The 23,555-nt window shown below is 32.6% G+C and overlaps 1 protein-coding gene across 6 annotated transcripts; it reads right to left on the bottom strand.

Annotated features, from left to right (window-relative positions):
- Nucleotides 1-5,465: 5,465 nt before the first annotated feature.
- Nucleotides 5,466-11,149, bottom strand: LOC107936919 (pentatricopeptide repeat-containing protein At5g18390, mitochondrial). 6 transcript variants are annotated; one of them, XR_005923070.1, is made up of 5 exons: nucleotides 10,986-11,112; nucleotides 10,780-10,788; nucleotides 9,415-9,462; nucleotides 5,991-7,547; nucleotides 5,466-5,795 (listed from the first exon to the last, which is right to left on the bottom strand). XR_005923070.1 is itself a non-coding variant. In XM_016869706.2 (3 exons), exon 3 carries the CDS (start codon nucleotides 7,439-7,441, stop codon nucleotides 6,074-6,076), a length of 1,368 nt encoding a protein of 455 aa, XP_016725195.2. In that variant the 5' UTR covers nucleotides 7,442-7,547; nucleotides 9,415-9,462; nucleotides 10,986-11,135; the 3' UTR covers nucleotides 5,589-6,073. The 6 variants fall into 6 exon arrangements, 2 of the variants coding, with proteins under 2 accessions (XP_016725195.2, XP_016725206.2); XR_005923072.1 differs by having other exon boundaries at nucleotides 5,991-7,523; XR_005923071.1 differs by lacking the exon at nucleotides 10,780-10,788 and having other exon boundaries at nucleotides 5,991-7,523; nucleotides 10,986-11,149.
- Nucleotides 11,150-23,555: the final 12,406 nt, after the last annotated feature.

Here is a 23,555-nt window from a genome sequence, read left to right as displayed (position 1 = left end):
TATAAAATGTTTAAACAGTTAAGTCTTGGGAAACCCAAACAAACTAGGATGAGTATTTAATTAGCAGATAGAATCATTAGATATCCTAGGGGTGTTATTGAAGATGTGCTTGTTAAAATCGATAAATTTATATTTCCCGTTGACTTTGTTGTATTAGACATGGATGAGGGTAGTGAGGTACCTTTAATTTTAGGGCGACCATTTTTAGCAACTGCTAGAACTATAATTAATGTTAGTACAGGTGAGTTAGTACTTCGTGTAGGTGATGAGTCAATTACTCTTCAAGCTCGTGATTCAGTTAGAACATCTAGTGATCGAGATGATTTTAAATCTTATATTAATGTTAGTGACCATGTGGCTCAACATTCTTTACAAGAAACCCCTCAAAAAACATAATGGAGCCATGTTCCAGTTAATACTGTAATGGCCCAAATTTAATATTATCGGAACAGTGGTTTCGGGACCACAAATCCGATGAGGAAAATTTTATTTTTCTTATATTTTTATGGTCTATGATTTCACAAAATTATTTTGTGAAAATTTCGTTCGAAAATTTCGACGTTTGGGCACTCAATTTAGTTAAAAGGACTAAATTGTAAAAAGTGCAAAAGTTGAGTTCTACATGTTAGAGGTGTCCAATTGTTATGAAACTTTAAATTGAAGGTCCTTATATGGTAATTAGACCATTGGTAACTTGGTAGACAAAAATGGACATGAAATAAGTGAAATAGAAAATTTTTAAGTTAGGGGCAATTTGGTAATCTAGTAATAAAAAGAATTAAAAGGGAAAAAGATGGCAAAAATCATCATCTTCTTCATTAGGACGAAATCAGCAAGGGGGGGAGACATAGTTAGGGTTTTCAAGCTTCCAAGCTCCATAGTAAGTGATCCCAAGCCTTGTTTTTAATGTTCTTTACGTTTTTGAGATCCCGGTAGCTTAATTTAGCTTATTCTAGCAATAATTTAACCTAGGGTTTATATTTGGAAAAATACCCATAGGTGAAAAGTGTTTATTTTGATGTTTTATGATAGAATATGAAGCTAGAAATTATGTTAAACAACTTTTGCTAAGCGATTTTAAGTGAAAACGAGTAAAACGACATAATCGGTAAAAATACCTAATGTTCTTAAGTACATGTTAGAGTGGGAATTTGATGTTTCCATAGAAGGGAAAAATGTTTAGCATGTCATAAAACATAAGAATAAGGGATGAAGTTTAATTTCCGAGCCTTGGGGAAAAATGTAATTATGCAAAAGTTTAGGGGCAAAATTGTAATTTTGAAAAAGTTAGAGTCGAGGGCTGTTTTGATAAATGTGAGTTTTAAATGAGTTAAATTTGCTATTTTAGATCAAGAAGAATGAAACTCAAGGTTAGACAAAGGAAAGAATAAAGTTGAAGACTAAGTTGGTGAATTGGGCTATATTGGTACCGAGGTAAGTTTACGGTAAATAAATACAATATTTTAATAATTATTGTTAATGTGGTTATTTTCCAGCAATTATATATTTATTTCATGAATTTATTTGATGATGACCCAAGCATGAAATGATAGAAAATTAAAATTTAAAAGTTCCGTTGATACATAAGGATGATACTGGATACGAATGTCATGACATTTGGGTAAAGAGGTCCCATGTAAGACCATGTCTGGGACATGGCATTGGCATCGAGATGATAGGTCCCTTGTAAGACCATGTCTGGGACATGGCATGGGCACCGAGATGAGAGGTCCCATATAAGACCATGTCTGGGACATGGCGTTGACACCGAGATGAGAGGTCCCCCGTAAGACCATGTCTGGGACATGGCATGGGCACTGACATGAGTACATCCCATGTAAGACCATGTCTGGGACATGGCTTTGGCATGTTATGATCAGAAGATACCCGAGTATCCTTATTATTCCAATGTGGTTCAACGGGCTAGTAAACGAATCAGGTACATGAAAGTTCAGTTAAAGATAAGAAATGGCAAGCTCAGGTGAGTTATAGGAGTTAAGAATTTATTATATTAACATTTGATATTCAACGATGCAGCAAGGGAAGAGTAAGTTATGAACACAAGTATATTAAGTAATCAAGCAAGAGAACTAGTATGAGATTAACTAAAGAGTAAAATAGAGATATAGACACTTGAGTTTAATTATTTGTGTTAAATATTGTTATTTATTTGCTAGTAAACTTACTAAGATTTATGCTTACGTCTTTTATTTCTCTTTCTCTTATAGTATTGCAAGGCTACTTCAAGGATCCTAAAGAAGTCGGAGATCGTCCACACTATCAAGAAAAACTACTCGGTATTTTATGATGAAACATGTTTGAGTTATGGCATGTATAGGGATTTAGTTATTTTGTATGCTTGTAATTATGATTTTGCTAAAGAATGAGGTGTAAGTATTTTATGATGAATAGTTATTAAAATGGTTAAGTATGAAAGTGTTTGTGGTTATAAGAGTCTAAGTGATATATTATGCATGGAAATCATGAAAGGGGTAAAATTTTGCAAAGAAACAGAATTCAGGCAGCACAGTGACGTGACTTTGAAAAATCACCTAGGATGATATAAAATGAATTAGAGGGTGAATGATATATGGAAATAAATCTTGTTGAGTCTATTTTCATGGAAAAATAACGGTGTAGCAAAAGGAATTTTATATTTTAAGATATGTGAATTTTGGTGAGACAGAGTCAGAACAGTTTTTGGTGTCCCCTGTTTTGAGTTTAGAAAATCATTAAAAATTGTAAAAAAATAGTTATAAGTTTTAGTTTATATGTATAGATTCCTTATTGAGTCTATTTTCTGTAAAAACAAGTAAGAACTTCATATGATAATCCTACAGTGAGAAAACTTATTTTTGGTGACAAGAGGTCAGGACAGGCAGGTGGTGAAACAGGGGAGACTTTAACTAATAAACTGTACTAATTGGCTAAAGCAAAAATTATAAAAAAATTATGGTAACTAGAAATATGAGTCTAGTTTCGGGGAAAATTTACGGAATTAAGTTTCGAGTTCCATAGCCCGAGTTATACTTAATTTTGTAACTACTGCGCGATTAGATAGATTTGCTATAAATAGTGAAATAAATTTTCAAACTAAGTTTTTATGCTCCGAATTAGTAAGATAAGCTAAGTAATGCCTCGTGCTCGATTCCGGAAACGGTATCGGGTAAGGGGTGTTACAAATACGATAGAAACAGAATGATTTATGATAAACAAATGTTACAAATTGATGAACTAGATGAATGGCAGACACATGTCAAGGAGAAACCGAAAAAGCTTGATGAAGAGTCGAAACAATGCCATGATGAGAACATGGATGGAACGAACCAATTTAAGGCTGGGAACAATGTACAATTAGACAAAATGGATCCACGAAATACCCTTTCGGAGCTTAATGCAAATGGATCAAACTCATTTACGGTAATGAACGTCTTCCCATTCGGTACAGTCGAGGTTACTCTTTCTGAATTTGACACATTTAAGGTAAACAATACTCGACTTAAACCTTATCTTGGTAGAATTATTGATAACGAGAAAGAGAAGCTCGACTCCGCGAACCACCGTGACCACGCATGTATAAGGTAAGTCAAGTTTAAACTTTAAATAAGTGCTTCTCGAGAGGTAACCATAATCTTCTTCACTATTTGTGTTTATTTTCTTATTAGTTTACTCGAAATCAAGCATTACCTACAATTTTGCTTTTCACCATTCTAGCAATTTCATCCAATATTCAGGGCAGTTTCACTTTTCTCCCGCTCTTATGATATTATGCTTATACTGTGATTATATCTATTTGTACATTGAGGACAATATACATCTTAAGTGTGGGAAGGTTATTTATATCATTATTAGAAAATACTTGAATTATGTCTTTTATTTAAGTAATTTTCTCATACTTCCATTAGAATGAATTTTTGTTGATTTGGAATTTTTGTTGATGTGTTTTAGATTAATTTGTAGATATTTGTGTATTGGTTGATTTAAACTTGAAGGTGTGGGAGAATCAAGTATGATAAGTTATTTTTCAAAAATTAAAAATTTTTAGGTTGTTTCCCTAAATTAAAGTATTATCTTGACGTTTGAGATTTACGAAGATTGACATCAAAAACCATGATTTTTGTGAGATTTTGAGCCTTTAGAGCATACATTTTTCTTGCTCATTTTATTATTGGTTATGAGTGAGTCAACTTGATTTGTTATTCTAGAACTTGCTTTAACTATACATGTCGAGACCACACATTTGATTTGATATACAGAGATGATAAAGGCACCTAGGTTTTAACCCATTTATCCCATAAAAATCCTACCTTCGTAATTAACCCTTAGTGAACCCCGTTGAGCCTAACACACCGTCTCTTGATTTACCCATTTATGTTAACCGATAACTCATTTTTTGTTCATTGAAACTTTTTCCCATTTTATTGACTCCTTTTTTGTCAAGATTTGATTTGGTTAGTTGCTTAACTATGCTCTTCTGTTTGATTTGCTGAACTATTTCTAATTGTTCTAGAAAAAAAATAAAAAAAAAGAAAAAAATTGATTATTATTTAGTTCTATGTTGATTGAGCTTGAACAGTTAAATTCATATTTTAAGGAGAAGCTAGTTTTTATTCTTAAATAATTCTTGATTCATACTTTTTTTAATTCAACATTTGTTTATTTTTTTCTAGTTTGGTAATGTATCAATTCAATCTCGATTATAACCAAATTTTCTGGCCTTTCTCCACACCCTTAACCTAAGCCCCATTACAACCTCTTAAAGAACTTTTGATTAGTGTATCATCTTATTTTATAGTGGTGGAGATTTAATTTTCATGTAAGCCTATGGTAATAACCTTTCTTGTTTGACTATTGAGTGCTTATTTGTGAACTTTAAACTCTTTGAGTGATTTGAGTGAATCTTTAGTGAGGATGTCGATTCTTGTCGATTTTGAATTAATGACAAGTGACCAAAATGAAAATAATTTTTAACAGAATGAAAATAATTATTAATGGGAGTGCCTAAAATAAATAAAAAATATTTTTCAGCGGTTGAACAACAGTGTAACTTTTCACCGATCTTGCAGGGTTTGTATCAAACTCAGGCTCCATCTAGTAGTCTTCCAATGAAGGATACTGCTATTGTTACCTTCCACTGGGCTTATAATTCCTTGGATCACTTAATATTGAAGTCGATATTACGAGAAACAGGCAAATCGGAATACTACTAATATCCGATTTCTTTTCAAATGTATTTTTGCAAACATACGTTCGACACAAGTACTCCAAAAAGAAATGAAGAATGAGAGCCATGTAGCTTATTGCCTATCCCTTAGTAAAATCTGCAAAACATACAGTAAGGATTTGCCTTGGAACATAGCCATTGAAATCAAGATCAAAGCACATGATGGGTGCTATGAGATGGTTGGAGTGTTATAGTTATTGCAAATGCCAATATGAACACTAGCACACAGGAGAGCTTTGCCTTGAAGCACTAATGAAATTGTGTTTAATCTTTGCAAAACTATTTTGGCTAAAGTGTTTGTCTAAAGTTTAGTGATTGCAGACTGTTACATTCCCAACAATATAAAGATATATACTCAGATTGATAGTTTAATTTCATGAGCATTGCAATGATAATAATCCCAATAGCATTAATTCTTAACACCTTCCATGAAAATACTTCGACATTGCACTACCATTAACATTTTCACCAAACAGTTAATGCTGGAGCGGTCCGTCTGTTAGATGTTACTCTAAGCTCCTATTCTGATTTGCTAGGCAAGAACGACTTGACACAATTGTTCTTGAAAGGCCTGCATCAAGCCTCATTAAGTAAAAAATGGTTGAAGCTTAAATGCAGAAATACGAGAGACAGAAGTAACCAAGGAATTCTCAATGAGACTTTTGTGGGGTAGAACTTAAAATGTATAACTAGTATCGAACAAGGTCAGAAATAAAATGAATCAAAACTAAATTAGAAGTAAACAAATCCCGAAACAGGAACTGACCTTTCAGAAGTTAATAACTACATTAAGCTGTCAAGTATTGTGACAATGGGATTTGCTATAATCTTCAATTCTGAATTGCAGTATCAAACATGTCGAAGGGAAACCTCCAACTGCTCTATCCTCTTAGCCAGATCATGCTTCCCACAATTCTTTAAACCATCGGTAACCATATCAAAGCACCTTGAAATTGGTGCTAATCCCAGCTCAGTCATCTCCACCAAATAATTTGCTGCCTCTACAAATCTGCCTCCACGTCCACACACTGTTATCAACATTGTATAGACCGGTCTGTTTGGAGCATGACCCTTGATCTTCATCTCACCGAAAAAGCTAAATGCATCATCAAACTGCCCTTTCCTACACAAGCCTTTGATTATAGGTGCATACAAACTAGGGAATGGCTTATAACCTTGTTCAATTGAATTATTTAAAAGTCTAAAAGCCTCGTCGATCCTACCGACTTTTGAAGCTGCAGGTATCAATATTTTGTAAGTATTAATATCCGGACAAAGCCCCAATTTACAAACACTATGATACATATCGATGCAGAAATCAATCTCCTCAGTTTTACAGATTGTTTCCGCCAAAGAATTAAATGTAGCAATGTCAGGCACAAACCCTTCCTTGGTCATTCTTCTTACCATTTTCTTGGCTGATTCAAGATAACCTGCATTCAACAAACCTTCTATCAACAAATCTCGACCTCGAACCGGAGGATTAAACCCCTTCTTGCTCATGTCCTCCAAGAAGTCTTGCGCTTCCTTCCTCTTCCCGGAGGAACACCATCCATTCACCAGAACTGTGTATGTCCTCTTGTCTGGTACCTCACCTTTTCTAATCATCCTCCGGATTAATGCATATGCTCCATGGAACATCTTCACCTCACAAAGTGCAAAGAGCAATGAATTGTAAACGCTAACAGTCTGTTTGCAACCTAAATTAGTGCTTTTGTTGAAAACTTCCACAGCCTGGTCTATGAGGCCGTTCTTCCCGTACTCTTCAATCATAAAAGAAAGGGTATCACAAGAAAGGCTAAGCTGCTGCTTTTGCATTTGTTGAATGGTTTTCCACATGGATTCATACTTCCTATGGAGAATGAGGATCTTGACTAGCTCCTCAAATTCGACGGAGGTGGGGGTGTAGTGGGAACGGGCCCATGAGAAGAAGCGAAGAGACTCTGTAGGGGAGTTTGAGCAGGAACGAAGTATGCGGAATACAAGTTCAGAGTTCACAGAAAGGTTCATGCGGTTGAGAGTGCGCTCTGGATGAACTTCACGACGAACGATGTTGGAAATGTGGTGGATAGCTGCAAAATAATCATCTTTCGAAACAGAAGTGATGGAAACAGAAGTACCTTGGAGAGAATTTGCTGAGGTTAGGGTCCTAAAGGAACAGAGAATGTTCTGTGATCTATTTCCATATTTGTGGAGCAGCTGTGCAGACCGGAGCATTTGCAGTAGAAGTTACAGTCCAGTAACCTCCATTTCCACCTCGATACTCGTTAATTGACAGAAGCAACAGAGGAATAATATGCTGCAATTTCAAAGAACTTCCGTACTGTAACAAGGAATAAACAGAAAATACCAATCACATGTACCACATCGAAAAGGAAACAAGACAAGATGACTAAAATCAATGGCAAAGAAACTCACTCTTAGCATACATTAACATATAAACATATTAAGCTCACTTCTATGAGTCCTACGTTTTGCAGTTGTTGCTTCTTTAGACCTAGCCCTCTAGGGAAAAAAAAATTTGAGCTACATTTCGCTAACACCAAAGAGAAATGCATAAAAATGGTATATTGAGCATCAGAAAATGGCATTTCTTAAAATCATTTCACATTAGAAACTTGTTTGATATACAAAATTGAACCATGAACTGAATGTGTAATTTACGCTATCATAAAAGATTATTACATTCATTCCTTATTATAAAAAGTTATTTTTTTATAGCATTCATTATGTGGATGAAATATGAAACTAATTGAAGCAAAATTTCTCGTAAATTACTTTGTAGCTTCATTCATAACCCATCAACGTTGATCAAAGAAAATACATAAATTTTTTGCACAAATTTATCAAATAAAAAAATATGAGTTGTTAAAAGATTGGTAGTCGAAAATGACATTAAACAACGGATAAAATATCCTGACAAAGGGATTGAAAACGTCCAAGATTGACGTTCACACTTTAATTAAAAGCTTTGAGAAAATTATGCCTAATGATCCCAAGTTTTGGCTAGCTAGTCTTTTTTACGTGGCAACTGGCAAGAAACGAAAGACTTTTGGCTACATCGAAGCCCATTCCCCAAAGTGCCTCTGTTTGAAATGGTCATAAAGCGATTGTTTAACCAAGTTTGGTACTGATATTAAGTTTCTAAATATGAAACTAATCCCCATTTAATGCACCAGTTTTCTGCATGTTCATTCAAATCCTGTTCTAAGAAGAGTTCCAAAATTTCATGGCTAGAGCTAGGGACATGTACGAGAAAAGAAACTTGTTGAGGTGGCATTTCATACGTTTGGATTTCAAATCTTAGTATCTCCAACCATAGAAACAGAACAATTAAAGAAGAAAAAAAAAACCAAATAACACAAAACAAATAGCTCCATAAAATTGCCTGCATAGTTTAACAGTCGGATACAACTATTAAACATAATCCAGATTGAGAAAGCAAAGTTCAATGCTTGAAAGTAACATTTTCTAAGAAAAGAAGTTGGTTTTATCCATTAAAGCTAAATACCCATTAAAGCTAAATATCTTATTAATAAACCAACTTAACGAATTTAAAAAAAATACCATTTTGTCAAAGTTTACTTGAAAAATTAGATATTATCATATTAATATCAAATGGTAATATTGTATAATAAAAGAATATCTAAAATTCAATCGCGTTAAATATTAAATTTGAGAAATAATATAAAAATATATTATGGACATTTTTTAATAAAAGGTGGTACATAAAAAAATAAATCAATTTCATCTAGACTTCAATTAAATGCAAAGTACATGCTCTATAAAAAATAAATCAATTTTAATCAAAAAACAAATATTTCTATGATCATTCATCTGCTAAGAACAATTATTTTCCAATCCAAACTGCATAAATCCAATCCAAATTCATAAATAGAAGCATCTCTATTTCTCAATCCCATTATTTTCCTACTAGTAGATAAACAATTTTAGCATAACATTACCATAATTTAATCAAAATTTAAGTTTTTCTTTTCCTCTAATATTTTGGAAGTTCACTTCTTTTTCAGAGGAATCAATAATCATAACAATCTTTTGAGATAATGACACAAATTATCATCTAGAAAATCTGCTAATCCTGCATTTAATTGCAAAATGTTGTACAAAGTAAAATAAAAGAAAATCAAATTAAATTAAATTCTAAAAGGAAAATGTAAATGAAAGCTTACGGGAAAGAAAGCTAAGGTAAGCCAAATCGATTTCAATGTTGCTTGTTTCTGCAATAAAACAAAGCAAAAACAAAAAAAAAAGATGAGATTAAATGAAGAAACTAAGCTTGTGATCTCAGTAAACATTATAATACATTCATTAAACTCGAATCCCATGCAATTTCAAAATTCTGAGAACTTCATTGTGATATGACAATATCAACTCCAGCCACTATATTGGAGCTTGCACAAGTAATCTGTCATAATATGACTCAAGTATTTTATAACACCCCTCATCAAATAAGTGCTGCCTACTTCTTACTCCTCAACTAAACTCTTTTCAATTAAAAATAACTATAAACTGCAAGTAACATACGTAACAGATCATCTAAAACGATCTAGCTTAATGTCACTATTGAAGTCTATGTTAAAAAAAGAAACAGACAGAAACAAACATTAAGCAAAATACAGACAGAAACTTAAAAAAAGAATTCGGCAAAATATCCGTATCTGGTACTCGCACAAAATTCCAGTAAAAGAGATCAATGTAATTAATAAACATTAAGCAAAATACATACAGAAACAAACAGAAAATGGAAGAAGAAGAAGAAGAAGAAGAAGAAAATGTAGTTACCCGGATTAACAAGTTATACCAATTAACTCTTAAATAAATCTAGTTGTTAAGTGTATCGCTAAAAAAAATAGTCTGTATTGTTTGTTTACTTAAAAAAAAAAATTAAGAACAATTTTTTGTATATAATTTTTGGCCAACACATTTTATATATTAATTAATGCAAAGTGTGAAAGGAACGACTTTTCAAACAAGTCTCTAACAACTAAATAGTGCTATAGTTAACATATAATGCAAATAGTTAACATTATCACCAATCGCTCTTGTCTGCTTATTTTTTAATAGTATAAGAATTAAACTATTCAATTTATTCTGAAATTAACTAAGTTACTTTTTCAACAATATTAGATAAGAATTTCCTACATATTTCTATCAATTATTTTCTTTACTTAATGAATGATTTTATATATATAGGAAATGAAATACCAAATCAACATCATAAGAAAAACACTACCACATGTTGCCAAATCCATTAATTATTGAAGTCTATGTTAAAAAAAGAAACACACAGAAAGTCGGAAACAAACATTAAGCAGAAATATGGTACTCGCACTAACCAGAAATATGGTACTCGCATTAATACAGACAGAAACAGAAACTTAAAAAAAGAATTTGGCAAAATATCCGCATCTGGTACTCGCACCAAATTCCAGTAAAAGAGATCAATGTAATTACTAATTAGTAAACATTAAGCAAAATACAGACAGAAACAAACAGAAAATGGAAGAAGAAGAAGAAGAAGAAAATGAAGTTACCTGGATTAACTAGAAACAAACAGCCAAACAGAAAATGAAGTTACCCAGATTAACCAGAAACAAACAGACAAAAAATAGAACGGAATCATCAAGGGATCCATTGTTAATGATTTCTTAAAAGATTCAGACGCAAAAATTAAGCAAAATACAACGATTGTGAATGGTTTATTTTGACAAAATTATTCTCAAAATAGAGCTCCATTTACCTTAAATTGGGTGGAGGATTGGAGGTGGATCGGTATTTTGGAATTGGGAAAAAAAGGGAGGAGGGCACGATAGGTTAGGGATTTTGGAAGATTGGTGGAAACCGAAGTGAAACAAAATTTAAAACATTTAACTTAAAACTTAAAAGTAGCATATTTTAAAAACTATAAAATATATTTATATATTTAATATATATTAGGGTCGGGCTGGGCCCGGGCCAAAATTTTTTTGTCCAAGGCCTAGCCCGTTTTTTAAACGGGCCTCATTTTTTGCCCAAGCCTATATTTTGGGCCTATATTTTTACTCGAATCCTCCCATTTTTGGGGCAGGCCATCGGGCCGGGCTTAGTATTTTTCCTGGACCGAGCCTTGGACAAAATTTCAGGACCATATTTTGGGCCGGGCTCAGGCCTATGAAACGGGTTAAAGTTTTTTTTGGGCCCGGTCCGGCCCATGAGCACCTCTATTTGTATATTCATTTGGAGTTTTTTTTTTCTGGGATTTATTCTTGACCCATTTTATGGCTTTGGATGCCCCAAGCTTGAGTTTCTTGGCTCCCATGAAAGCCGTTGTCTTGGCTCTAGGAAACCCACATTGTCCTTGGGATTTGTTGTTGCCATCTTTTTCGTGGCAATAGCAGCATCCTCATCTTTAATGGAACCAATCCCTTCAAAACCCCATTGATCAGCCCAGCTTGGTGCCTCACTTGCCATACAACTTTCATATCTTTTCAAAGCCAAACAAAAAGAAGGTTCATGCCAACAATCCCAATGATCATAGTTTACCCTAAACTATCCTTTTTCATGTTCCAGCCAAATCTTTTAGCGATATAAATATGCATACTCCATAAATGCTTTATTGAAGATCATAGTAAAACATGTTCTAAGTGAAGGTCAGTACAATAATATAAAGAATAGAAGAAATGAGAAAAAGAAATAAATAAATAGATAAGAACAGTGTACAAGCCCAATAATGCTAGGGCCCAAACCAATAAACAGACCCAACTAAACCTAGAATGGCCCAACACCTGACCCAAACTAAACCTAGCCCAAAGCTTAACCAAAAAACAGAAACCCTAGGAACCTCCCTTTCCAGCCGCCGCAAGGATCGGAGCAAGCCTCTTCCACGTGCGTCGCTCCTCCCCGCCCCGCGCACGTCACGCATGTTGAACCTACAGTAACAAACAATCGATGACAATATCAGAATAACGAAAAAGAGGGGATTTGCATTATTATTTTCAGCTATTTAAAGCCATAGAAAATTTGTAAAATGGGGATGGGGAAAATCTGTAAAAAGGGTTTTTTTTTCAGTGTAAAAGGATACAAAAATAAAAGAAAAGATCAGTTTCTTTTAAGGTGATTAGGTTTTTTCTCTCTTTTATTGTTTTTCTCCGTTTTACTTCCTATATACGTGAAAGAATAAAAAGAAAAAGGAAAAGACTTACCTTGCTGACGGCCGGAGAAGAAGAAACCGAGGGGTTTTTCGGTCTTCCTCTGATCTTTGAAGGCTTTTAGCGAGTTTTAAGGATAGATCGGAGTCCCCGGGGTTAAGACGGTTTAAAAAAGGGTCACTTTAGGATTTTCCGCCACCGCGCGCGGTGGCCGACGATGGTGACGGCGCCGGAGCTCTCACCAAAATCCTCGCCGGAATTAAGCCGGATTTTGGGCCTACTTAAGAGGAAAAGGAGATTTTTTTTCCTTGTTCTTTTGAAACAGAAAGGGAAAATGGATTTTTTTTAAGGGAAATTTGGCTTTTATATGGGCTATGAAACGACGCCGTTTGGGGCTAACTTCAATGGCCTCAAAACGACGTCGTATGGGCTGAAAACCCGACAACCCGACCTGTTTTCTCAGGATCCGCGTGTTTTATTTCTAATGGTCTATTTGCGCGTTTGGTCCCTCTCTTTTTAAAAGCGTGTCTAAATCTTTTTTTGTTTCATTTAAATTTGGGTCGCATGTTTTATTTTTGTTATATTTTGATCCTTTTAAAGCGCAGCGTTTGAGAGGTTTGGGAAAATCTCCCTTTGGGTCCCCCTCCTGTCGCGCGTGTTTTGATTTGGTCCCTCTTAGTGCTTTCTATCTTTGGATTTGGGCCCTTAAATTCCGTTTTTCTTCATTTTAATCCTTAATCTGTGATTTTAGGTTTTTTTGATTAAATTGCATTATTATTATTGTATTATTGTATTATCTATTATTTATTATATATTATTATTAGTATTATTACTTCCATACGCATGCTTCTTTTTTATATTTTACTTTATTTTCATAATTTCTACATTCATATATATATGCCTATAGATATACATACGTTTTTTTATATATATTCTTTTTTATTATTTTATCTTTCTTTAGCTTTTATATACATTATATTTTATATATTTATATATACTTATACATTTCTTTTATTTTGTAAATATATACACATATCCATACATTTATACTTTTATTTTATTTTCACGATTTTCAAAATACGTATACATATAATTTAAATTAAAGTATTGCTTTCATGTGGTACATTAGCATTTTTACTATACTTTTTAAAGAAAATATATTTTGGTTTTATCGAAGCATTAAAATCATCATATTTTTACAAATTTCCAAAATATTTGGCATTCATGATTCTCGAAAAAGATTGTGTCCTAACTTACTGGATTGCGATTATTTTTCGATGAATTTAGAAAGCCAAGTATTTGTTTTGCAATAAATTCGCAAATTTTAAATAAAAGCTTATTCTCGGGAATTCAAAATGTTGGGTCCTAACTTACTGGTCATGACATTTTCTTCTCGAAATAAGAATTTTCAAAAGCAAAAGGCAATATTCGGGTATTTTGAAGATTTAAAAACATTGTGCCCTAACTCACTGGGTGCGGTGTTTTATTTCTTTGAAATAAGAATGTCTTATTATTTTAATTCGTTCATGAAATAAAAAGTTTCATTTTAAAATCTTTTCAAATTTTTGACACCAAGGCATTAAAAAAATCAATTTGGTACCAATTTTGGGCGTTACGAGGGTGCTAATCCTTCCTCGTGCGTAACTGACTCCCGAGCCTGTTTTCTCAAATTTCGCAGACCAAAATTATTTTTAAGGTGGGCCGATCACACCTTAATAAAGGATCGGTGGCGACTCCAGTTTTGTTTTTAAAGTCGACAACCAAATTTTTGTTTTGAAAAACGGTTTCGACAAACAGCAGTATAAATTCAAATATTTTTCATTGACTTATTCATCAACAATTATGCCCTTCTGAGACACCCATTGGTTCCCATCCAAGCATCTACTTTTGCTTTTTATTAAGTCCTGGTATTTTTCCGTTGGTCTTTTTGTGGATGCCACAATCATACAAAATGTAAGCAAACAAGTAAATAGACAAGAATAGGAGTCCAGGCAACGAAAACTCCTGCTATGAAGGCCATTATATGGCTAGCTCTTTTGTACTATATTAACATGTATATAATCACATTATTATACGTACTGACAACAGTTTCAAAAAAAAATCAATCTTTTTTAACCTTTGACAAACAGAAAATGATTTATGGAAGACAGAGATGAAAGCAAAGCAAAGCAAATGAAATAAAGAAAGTGAAAAAATAGAAGGTTTAATGGAAGATGACAAATTGTTGTTTTGTTGTTTGTAAAGTGTCAGCATAGGTGTTATAGTGTGCAGTTAAATCAATATATAGCACCTTCGCTTTCTTGTATGAAAATTTAAGTTGGATTTGGTTAAAGGTATGACAGGAAAGCAAGATTTGTGTTGGGTAGGGGTGAGCATTCGATCGAGTTGAATCGAATTGAGTAAAGAAATTTCGAGTTAGTCGAGTTGACAAATCCTATTTTAGCAATCGAACTCAATTTAAATTTTTTTCGAATCGAGACGAAAAATTTCGAGTCGAGTTAATGAATCTTATTATTTATACTTAATGTTGCGTTTATATGGACCAATTTTTTAACAGACCAGTCTGCCTAAAAAATGCAGAAAAACAGTAACACATCGAAAGACAACAACAATGGTCTGTGAAACGTTGCCTAAAACCAGTTAAATGAAATGAAATGAAGCCACCCACTGAAACCATTTCGAGAAAAACAATTTCAAACAGAAAGAAAAACAGTGTACCTGCAGGACGGTGAGGAAAACCACTTTCAACGGCGAAATGAAATAAACCTAAAAACTATCACTGAAACAACATAACATCAGTTGCATACCCAATAATGAAACCATTCCCAAATAGAAGTAAAAACAAACAAGTACAGTACCTGTAGGACGATGAACTGAAACGAACGAAAACCCTATACAAATCAGAGAAGAGAAATTTTTTAAAGTAAGGAACATCAAAATAAAATTCACGAATAAAAAACAAAATAAAATTAATAAACACTAGAAAACCCAAAGATTACATACGCAGAATCGGAACAAAATCGAACCTTTGAAGGCCTATTGTGCGACGTTCGTCTTCTCTGGAAGGAGGAAGGAGGCGATTTAGGGATTTGGGATTTCAAGAAATTCGGCAAGAAGGAGGCGATTTACGGATTTGGGAATTCAAGAAATTGGGCAAGAAGGACGCGAGAATTTCAGAGAGAAGGCGATTTAGGGATTTGGGGGCGACAAATTTGGGGCTGGGGGAAGACTGCTTCGGGGGTATACCCCAAAATTGTTTTCAGTAAGCGAAACGACAACGTTTTGCATTGCGTTTTCCGGCGTTTTTATAATAAACGCCACTATTGGAATTTTGAAGCTCACAAACGACGCCGCATTGGCGAAGTTTATATATAATTGCGGCGCTTTATAACAAAACGCCACTATTAAATTATTTTCCAGTACAGAAACGGCACCGAATCCGGAAATTTAATTAATTATTATGGCGTTTCCCTTCAAAAATGCCACTATAAAATTTTTGCCAATACTGAAACGGCGCCGCATTCCGAAAAGTTAATCAATCATTGCTATGAAAACGACATCGTTTTATATTATAATGTTTGTGGCGCTTACGAATAAACGCCACTACTTTCACAACTTTTGCGGCGTTTTCACAAAAAACGCCACCAACCTGCAACTCGTCAACGAAACGATGTCGTACTACTTCATTTTTATATATTTTTGCGGCGTTTTATTAACAAACGCCGCTAATATTTAGCTTTTTATAAATTATTTACATTGTTGTAGACATTATTTTTAATTCATACATTAAAATTTAAATATTATCAATATTTAAAATTATTAATTATTAATTATTTATGTTATTAAATTAATGTATTATAATTTTAAAATTATATATACTCTATTTTTAAGTGAATATATAAATGATTAATATATATGTAAATAACACAATATTAAAATAATTTGTTTCATCATATATAACATATAAATATGTCATTCGTCATTAATTAGTAAACTAGTCATTTGTGTCACTTAGAACTATAGTAACATAATAATAATTAAAAAACAATACATATTTGTCATTTTTTTGAAATTGGTACCAAATAAGTCATTAAACCCTAAATCGCCCAAACCCCAAAACCATGCATTGTAAATGTTAAATTATAAACTGCAAACCGTTAACCACAAGCATCAACCCCTAAAATAGTAATTAACCTCTTAACATGACTAAAGTAGCCTAAACCCCAAACCCTAAATCTTAAATCCTAAACTACTAAACCCTAAACCCAAAACACCATAACCCTCATCATAAACCCTAAACTCAATACTCTAATATTCACAAAATATTAAACATTATGTAATGATTAACCCTAAAACCCTAAACTATATACGATAAACTTTTTAACTTATAATAATCACTAAACCTTAATCCCTAAACTCTCAAACCCTAAACCAAAAACAACATACCTACATAGTAAACCCTAAACCCTAAACTATAATCCAAAATAATAAATATTATATAATGATCCCTAATACCCTAAACGTAACCCAAATACGAAAAACTAAATATATAATAACCTACATTATATTAATGCATGGTTAAGACCAAAACTGTGCGTTTTGGTTAAGATATTTTGCGGCGCTTACCAAAAAGCGCCGCTAATAATATGCTTTAGCTGCGATTTATCGTGAACGCCACTAATTCCAGTACACATCAAGATTTAAACGCAGCATTTCGGTTAATATATTCCACGGCGCATCTAAAAACGCGCCGCTAATAGTGTACTTTAGCGGCGTTTTCCAATCAGCGCCACTAATTCTAATATACCTCAAGACCAAACTCTGCGTTTTGGCGTGCATATCTTGCGGCGCTTAACTCCAATCGCCGCTAATACTATTATTTAGCGGCATTTTCTCGTAAGCGCCACTAATTATAGTATACATCAAGACCAAAACGCTGAGTTTTGGTTAAGAAATTTAGCGGCGCTTCTGGAGAAGCGCCGCTAATAGTACGCTTTAGCGGCGTTTTACAGTAAGCGCCACTAATCCTAATATACCTCAAGACCAAACTCTGCGTTTTGGTGTGCATATCTTGTGGCGATTCTAGAAAATCGCCGCTAATGTTATGCTTTAACGGCGTTTTTCCCTAACGCCACTAATTGTATTATACATCGAGACCAAACCGCTGCATTTTGGTTAACATTTTTTGCGGCGCTTCTATAAAGCGCCACTAATTCTAATATACATCAAGATCAAAACTCTGCGTTTTGGTTATCATATTTTGAGGCGTTTTCCGTAAGCGCCGCTAAGACTTGTTTTACTGGCTTTTTTTTGTAAACGCCACTAATTCTAATATACATCGATACCAAAACGATGCGTTTTCGTTAAGATTTTTGCAGCGCTTCCCGCAATGCGCCGCTAATACTTGCTTTAGCGGTTATCATAATCGCCACTAATTATTGTATACATCAAGACAAAAACGATGCGTTTTGGTCTTGAGATTTTGCGGCGCAAAACCAAAAACGCCACTAGTGATGTTCTTTTACGGTGTTTTGATGGAAACGCCGCTAATGCCAGATATTTAGTGGCGTTTTATTTTTTGCGCCGCTAATGCTCGATTTTTAGCGGCGTTTTCCGTCCAAACGCCACAAAATATGCCGCTAAAAGTCTGTTTTGGTGTAGTGTGACCAATCTCTAACTATGTGGGTTCTTTCCTCTTATCCAATAATATGCCTCTAAAATTTTTTTACTCAATAAATGGGAACAACGCAATCCTCCAGAAGCTGTGAGATAATGGCATGCCTCTAAATTATCTACCATCTCCCTTACTTTTCACCATCCAAGTTGAATGTTATCTTAATATTTCATTCAACTTTCAATCTTATCAGTGCCAATTCATTGATAATTAAGATCTAATAATTAAGAATACAAGACTTTTTTGTTTCTGTGGGTGGCCCTTTTTTTTCGGTTTATTTCAATGAAGATAATCAATGTTCATTTATTTCTTTACTATTTATGCTGCAAAGGCTCCATCAAATTTTACGTAGAACTCAATCAAATTAACATACAAGTAACATTATTCATGAAGCAGAAATGCAATAAGTTTATGATAGTCTTAGCTTCTTTTTTTTTTTTGTCCTTTTTGATCATAAAACAGCATTCGGATACAGGGAAGATGTCTTCTACCAGATTTGATTAGCATTCACCATGATAATTTGCAACTACGTTCTAAGTTACGTCGTGGTTATGGTGGTAATAATCATAAAATCGAATCTTATAATACACTTAATGCTAACATCGGTAGGAGTGTTAAATTTTAGATATGTTTTAGCATATAGGTTATCAATAAATTAATTCAATTGGTAATATTTAATTACTTTATAATTTATTTTTAACAAAGAGAAGTAAATTTTTTTCTTATTTTGAAGAAGTTTTATTTTATTTTATTATAATTATTATTATCTTTCTAATTTCAAGTTTAAATTTGTACTAACTTTTCTTTGTTAATTAGTATTTGGTACATTCGGGTGGATTTTTTTCATTCCACAAACAACTTTAAAAGATAATCATGTGTCTTTTTTATATATATTTTTTAAATATTTTATTATACCTTATAAAATATTTGTCAACTCGTGGAGTCTAAAAATTTCAATAAGAGTATACCAAATGTTATTCATTGTGTATTTTATATCTAAATATTGTAATACATGTATAATAAATAAGTTGTTTTTCCATATTATTACACTAATAATGAGGGATAAGTCACAGGGATCAAAGATGAAAAGGAAGACAAATAACCTTGTTTTTTAAAAAAATTCCTCAATTATATTTTCCTTTTTTTTTTATAATTCTAGAAGTTAATTCTAATTTATTATTAAGCAAGAGTAAATACCTATGCAACTTGTTTTAACTAGAGGTGTCCATGGTCCGGGACGGGTTGGGTTTGGGCCGGGCCCACAAAAAATTTTAGCCCACTACCTAGGCCCGGGCTCGGCCCAAAATATGGGCATGATATTTTTCCCAAGCCCGACCCGGGGAAAAATATGGAACCCAAGCCCGGTCCGACCCGGCCTGTCCCGGCCTATTTTTTAATTAAAATTAAAATTATATTTTTATTAAAATTAAAGCTAATTGTTATTAAAATTGTATCAAATTATATTTTTTTATACTAGTCAACATTTTGTAAAATCTAACATTTTGTTAGTAAAATTATTAATTGTTAATTGTATTAATTGTTACTAAAATTATCAAATTGTATCAAATTATTAATTATTAATTGTTACTAACATTTTGTTAGTAAAATTATTAATTATTAATTGTATTAATTGTTAGTAAAATTATCAAATTATATCAAATTATTAATTGTTAATTGTATTAATTGTTGTAACAAAATCTAACATTTTGTAACTTAAAATAAAACTAAAACTAGTATATTTTAAAAATAAAATATATATATTTAATATATTTTCGGGCCGGGCCGGGCCTCGGGCAAAATTTAACTAGAGGTGTCCATGGGCCGGGCCGGGTCAGATTTGGGCCGGGCCCACAAAAAATTTCAGCCCACTTTCTAGCCCGGGCCCGGCCCGAAATATGGGCCTGATACTCTAACAACTCTGTTAGCCAGCAAGTTTAGGCTGAGCTACTTACCAAACCTACTTTATTTTTCCCCCCTTCTTTCATAATGATATTTAAATCTTTCTAGATTCTTAAACTCATGTTTATATTAGTTTCTTGTGTCACAACCCTACTTAAGGTATTACGTATTCTTAATACTTCGTTTTACATAGACTTTAACAAGTTCTATTTGTATTATCCCCTTTTCATATTATTGCTTTCCTTGTCTAAAAAATATCAAATTCAACCTTAATTGAATTGAACCACACCACCAATTAAAGAAGCAACTTGAATTCTAGCCACTAGGATAGGTAGTTGAGCCCAAATGCTTGGCAAGTCTATGGCATGTACTGGAAAAGCCCCCCCTTTTTCTACTAAGCTTAAGCCACCATATTAGACCCTAACTGTTGGTAATCCTTATGTCCAAAGTTATTGCAGACTAGTTCTTGGTGATAATATATATAGACATGCAAAATCAAATTGGGCCAGTGCCAACATTTTCAGCTTTTCATTTTCTTAAAATATTTACATCTCATAAATATTTGAATTAGTACGATGGTATGATATTCCAAACTTACAAAACTTAGGGAAAATTAAGCATGATCGTGGATATATACCCAAATCCGAGTTAGAAAGATTCCAATTTTTTTTACAAGAATTTGGGTTTCTGTGTAAGACAATGAGCATATGTTTTTAGCAATTTTTTACATCAACTTGAATACATAAGCATATTCACTACACCAAATCTGGTTTTTAGCGGCGTTTTTACAAAAAAACGTCGGTAAAAATAGAGAATTAGCGGCGCTTAAAGGAAATCGCCGCTAAAGACTGAGCATTAGTGGCATTTTTAAAAAAATGCCACAAGAAATAAGTATTAGCGGCATTTTCAGGAAAAACGCCGCAAAAAATAAAATATAACGGCGTCGTTTAGTGGCCTTCAGTGGCGTTAGTGGCGTTTTTGGTGTAGCGCCGCTAATTCTCGATTTTTATCGGCGTTTTTCGATAAAACGCCGCTAAAGGTATGGGTTTTAGTGGCGCTTCTGCTAAAGCGCCACTAATGGTCTGTGTTTTTAACGGCGTTTTGTAGGAAGCGCCGGTAATTGTCGGGGTTTTAGTGGCGTTTTTGGTATTGCGCCGCTAATGGTATTGGTTTTAGTGGCATTTTTGTTTTAGCGCCGCTAATGGTTTGTGTTTTTAGCGGTATGGCTTTCAACGGCGTTTTATCAGTAAGCGCCGCTAATGGTAGGGTTTTAGTGGCGTTTTTTATAAGCGCCGCTAAAGGCATTTTACCTTAATTGGGTTATTATTTATAATAATTTTTTAAAATTGAACTTATTTCTAATTGATTATTTAAAATCTTCCAAAAAAATAACACGTACAAATAATTTGAAATAAAACACATGGAAAAATTAAAAGACTATTATTTAAAATAATTTTAAAATTATTTGGGTACATGATTAGTAAGAGTTTTTTAATTTATATTTAAAAAGTTTATTATATAATCGTAAAAGAGATATTCTTAATTTTAAAATGTTGAATTAATTATCACTATAGTTTAGGGTTTTCAGTTTAGAGAATATGAGTTAGGGGTTAAATATGAGTTAGGGATTTGGGGTCGGGTTTACGAATTCAGGGGTTGGGTTAGGGTAGTTTTGGGTTTAGATTATTAATTTTTATTTATATTTTAAATATGTTATTATGTAGTTGTAAAAGATAATAATAAAATTGTTTACAGTTTTTAATTACTTTATGGTATATGAGAAATTTAAGAATTAAGGCCGGTTTAGGAGTTCATATAATTTTAAGGTTTAGGGAGTACTATATATATGGATTTATATATGGATTATAGATTAGGGGTTTTGCTTAATTAAGGGTTGGCCAGGATTTAAGGTTTAGGGGTTAGTGGTTTAGGGGTTAGATATTAGTGGTTAAGACTTAGGGATTTTGTGTTTAGGGTTTTAGGGGTCGGGTTACGGTTTTGGTTTAGAATAATTTTTATTTATATTTTAAATATGTTCTTATGTAATTGTAAAATATGTATAATTTAGGGTTTAATTAATTATGCCTTGAGAGAGATATATATAATAGATAGAGTACTTAAATATTTATATCCCTTCAATGGTTAATTTAGGCGGGTTTAATAAGATTAAGGTTTAACTGAGATTTTGAATTTTATACAATTAATTAATGCTTTTTAATGTTTAGGGAGTACTATATATATATGGATTTAGGGATTATAGATTATGGATTATGCTTAATTAAGGGTTGGTCGGGATTTAAGGTTTAGGGGTTAGATATTAGTTGTTAAGACTTAGGGATTTTTTGTTTAGGGTTTCAAGGGCCGAGTTATGATTTTGGGTTTAGATTAATTTTTTATTTATATTTTAAATATGTTCTTATGTAATTGTAAAAGATGTATAAATTAGGGTTTAAATTATGCCTTGAGAGAGATATATATAATAGATAGAATACTTAAATATTTATATCCCGTCAATGGTTAATTTAGGCGGGTTTAATAAGATTAAGGTTTAACTGAGATTTTGAATTTTATACAATATTTAATTAATGCTTTTTAATGTTTAGGGAGTACTATATATATATATGGATTTAGGGATTATAGATTATGGATTATGCTTAATTAAGGGTTGGTCGGGATTTAAGGTTTAGGGGTTAGGGGTTAGATGTTAATGATTAAGACTAGAGATTTAGGACTTAGGGTTTCAGGGGTCGGGTTACAATTTTGGGTTTAGATTAATTTTTTTATTTATATTTTAAATATGTTCTTATGTAATTGTAAAAGATGTATAAATTAGGGTTTAAATTATGCCTTGAGATATATATATAATAGATAGAGTACTTAAATATTTATATCCCTTCAATGGTTAATTTAGGTGGGTTTAATAAGATTAAGGTTTATATTAGGTTTTGAATTTTATACAATTAATTAATGCTTTTATATTTTTTTAAAAAAATTGAATCTAAATCATTTGATATATTTAATTATTAGCTTAAATAGAGTTAATAAATAAGTTAATTTTATTAATTAATAAATAAAAATAAAATAGAAAAATAAAAATGAAATAATTAAAACCCGTAAAACTATTAATTTTATCTAATTTATTATAAATATTATTCAAAGGAAACTAATAAATAAGTTCAAAAAATGAATATATAACATTTGAGTTTTTAGGAGAGGACCGAATTAACAAATGGAATTAAATTAAAATAAAATAAAAAATAAAAATGCTAAAATTTATAATTTTATGTAAAATTTATAAATTTTAGTTAAAATACTAAAAATTATAATTTTTAGTACTATATTATAAGTATTACTTAACAAAACCATGGAATAGAAAAACGGAGCCGTTTCAGTAGAAAATTTGATGTAATAGTGGCGTTTTCACTAAAAACGCTGCAATAAACGAGTCATTGGCGGCATTTTTGTTTCAAACGCCGAAAAAAATTCTTAATTTTTTTACAAAATGGCGTAGCTTTTTGCGATTTTAATGGCTTTAGCGGCGCTAGATGGAAACGCCACTAAAGGTGGGTGCGCATTAGCGGCGCGTTGATAAAAACACCGCAAATTTTGG

This window comes from Gossypium hirsutum, chromosome D13 (genome assembly GCF_007990345.1).
Source record: "Gossypium hirsutum isolate 1008001.06 chromosome D13, Gossypium_hirsutum_v2.1, whole genome shotgun sequence".
NCBI classification, from domain to species: Eukaryota; Viridiplantae; Streptophyta; class Magnoliopsida; order Malvales; family Malvaceae; genus Gossypium; species Gossypium hirsutum.
This window is presented reverse-complemented; position numbering and strand designations above follow the sequence as displayed.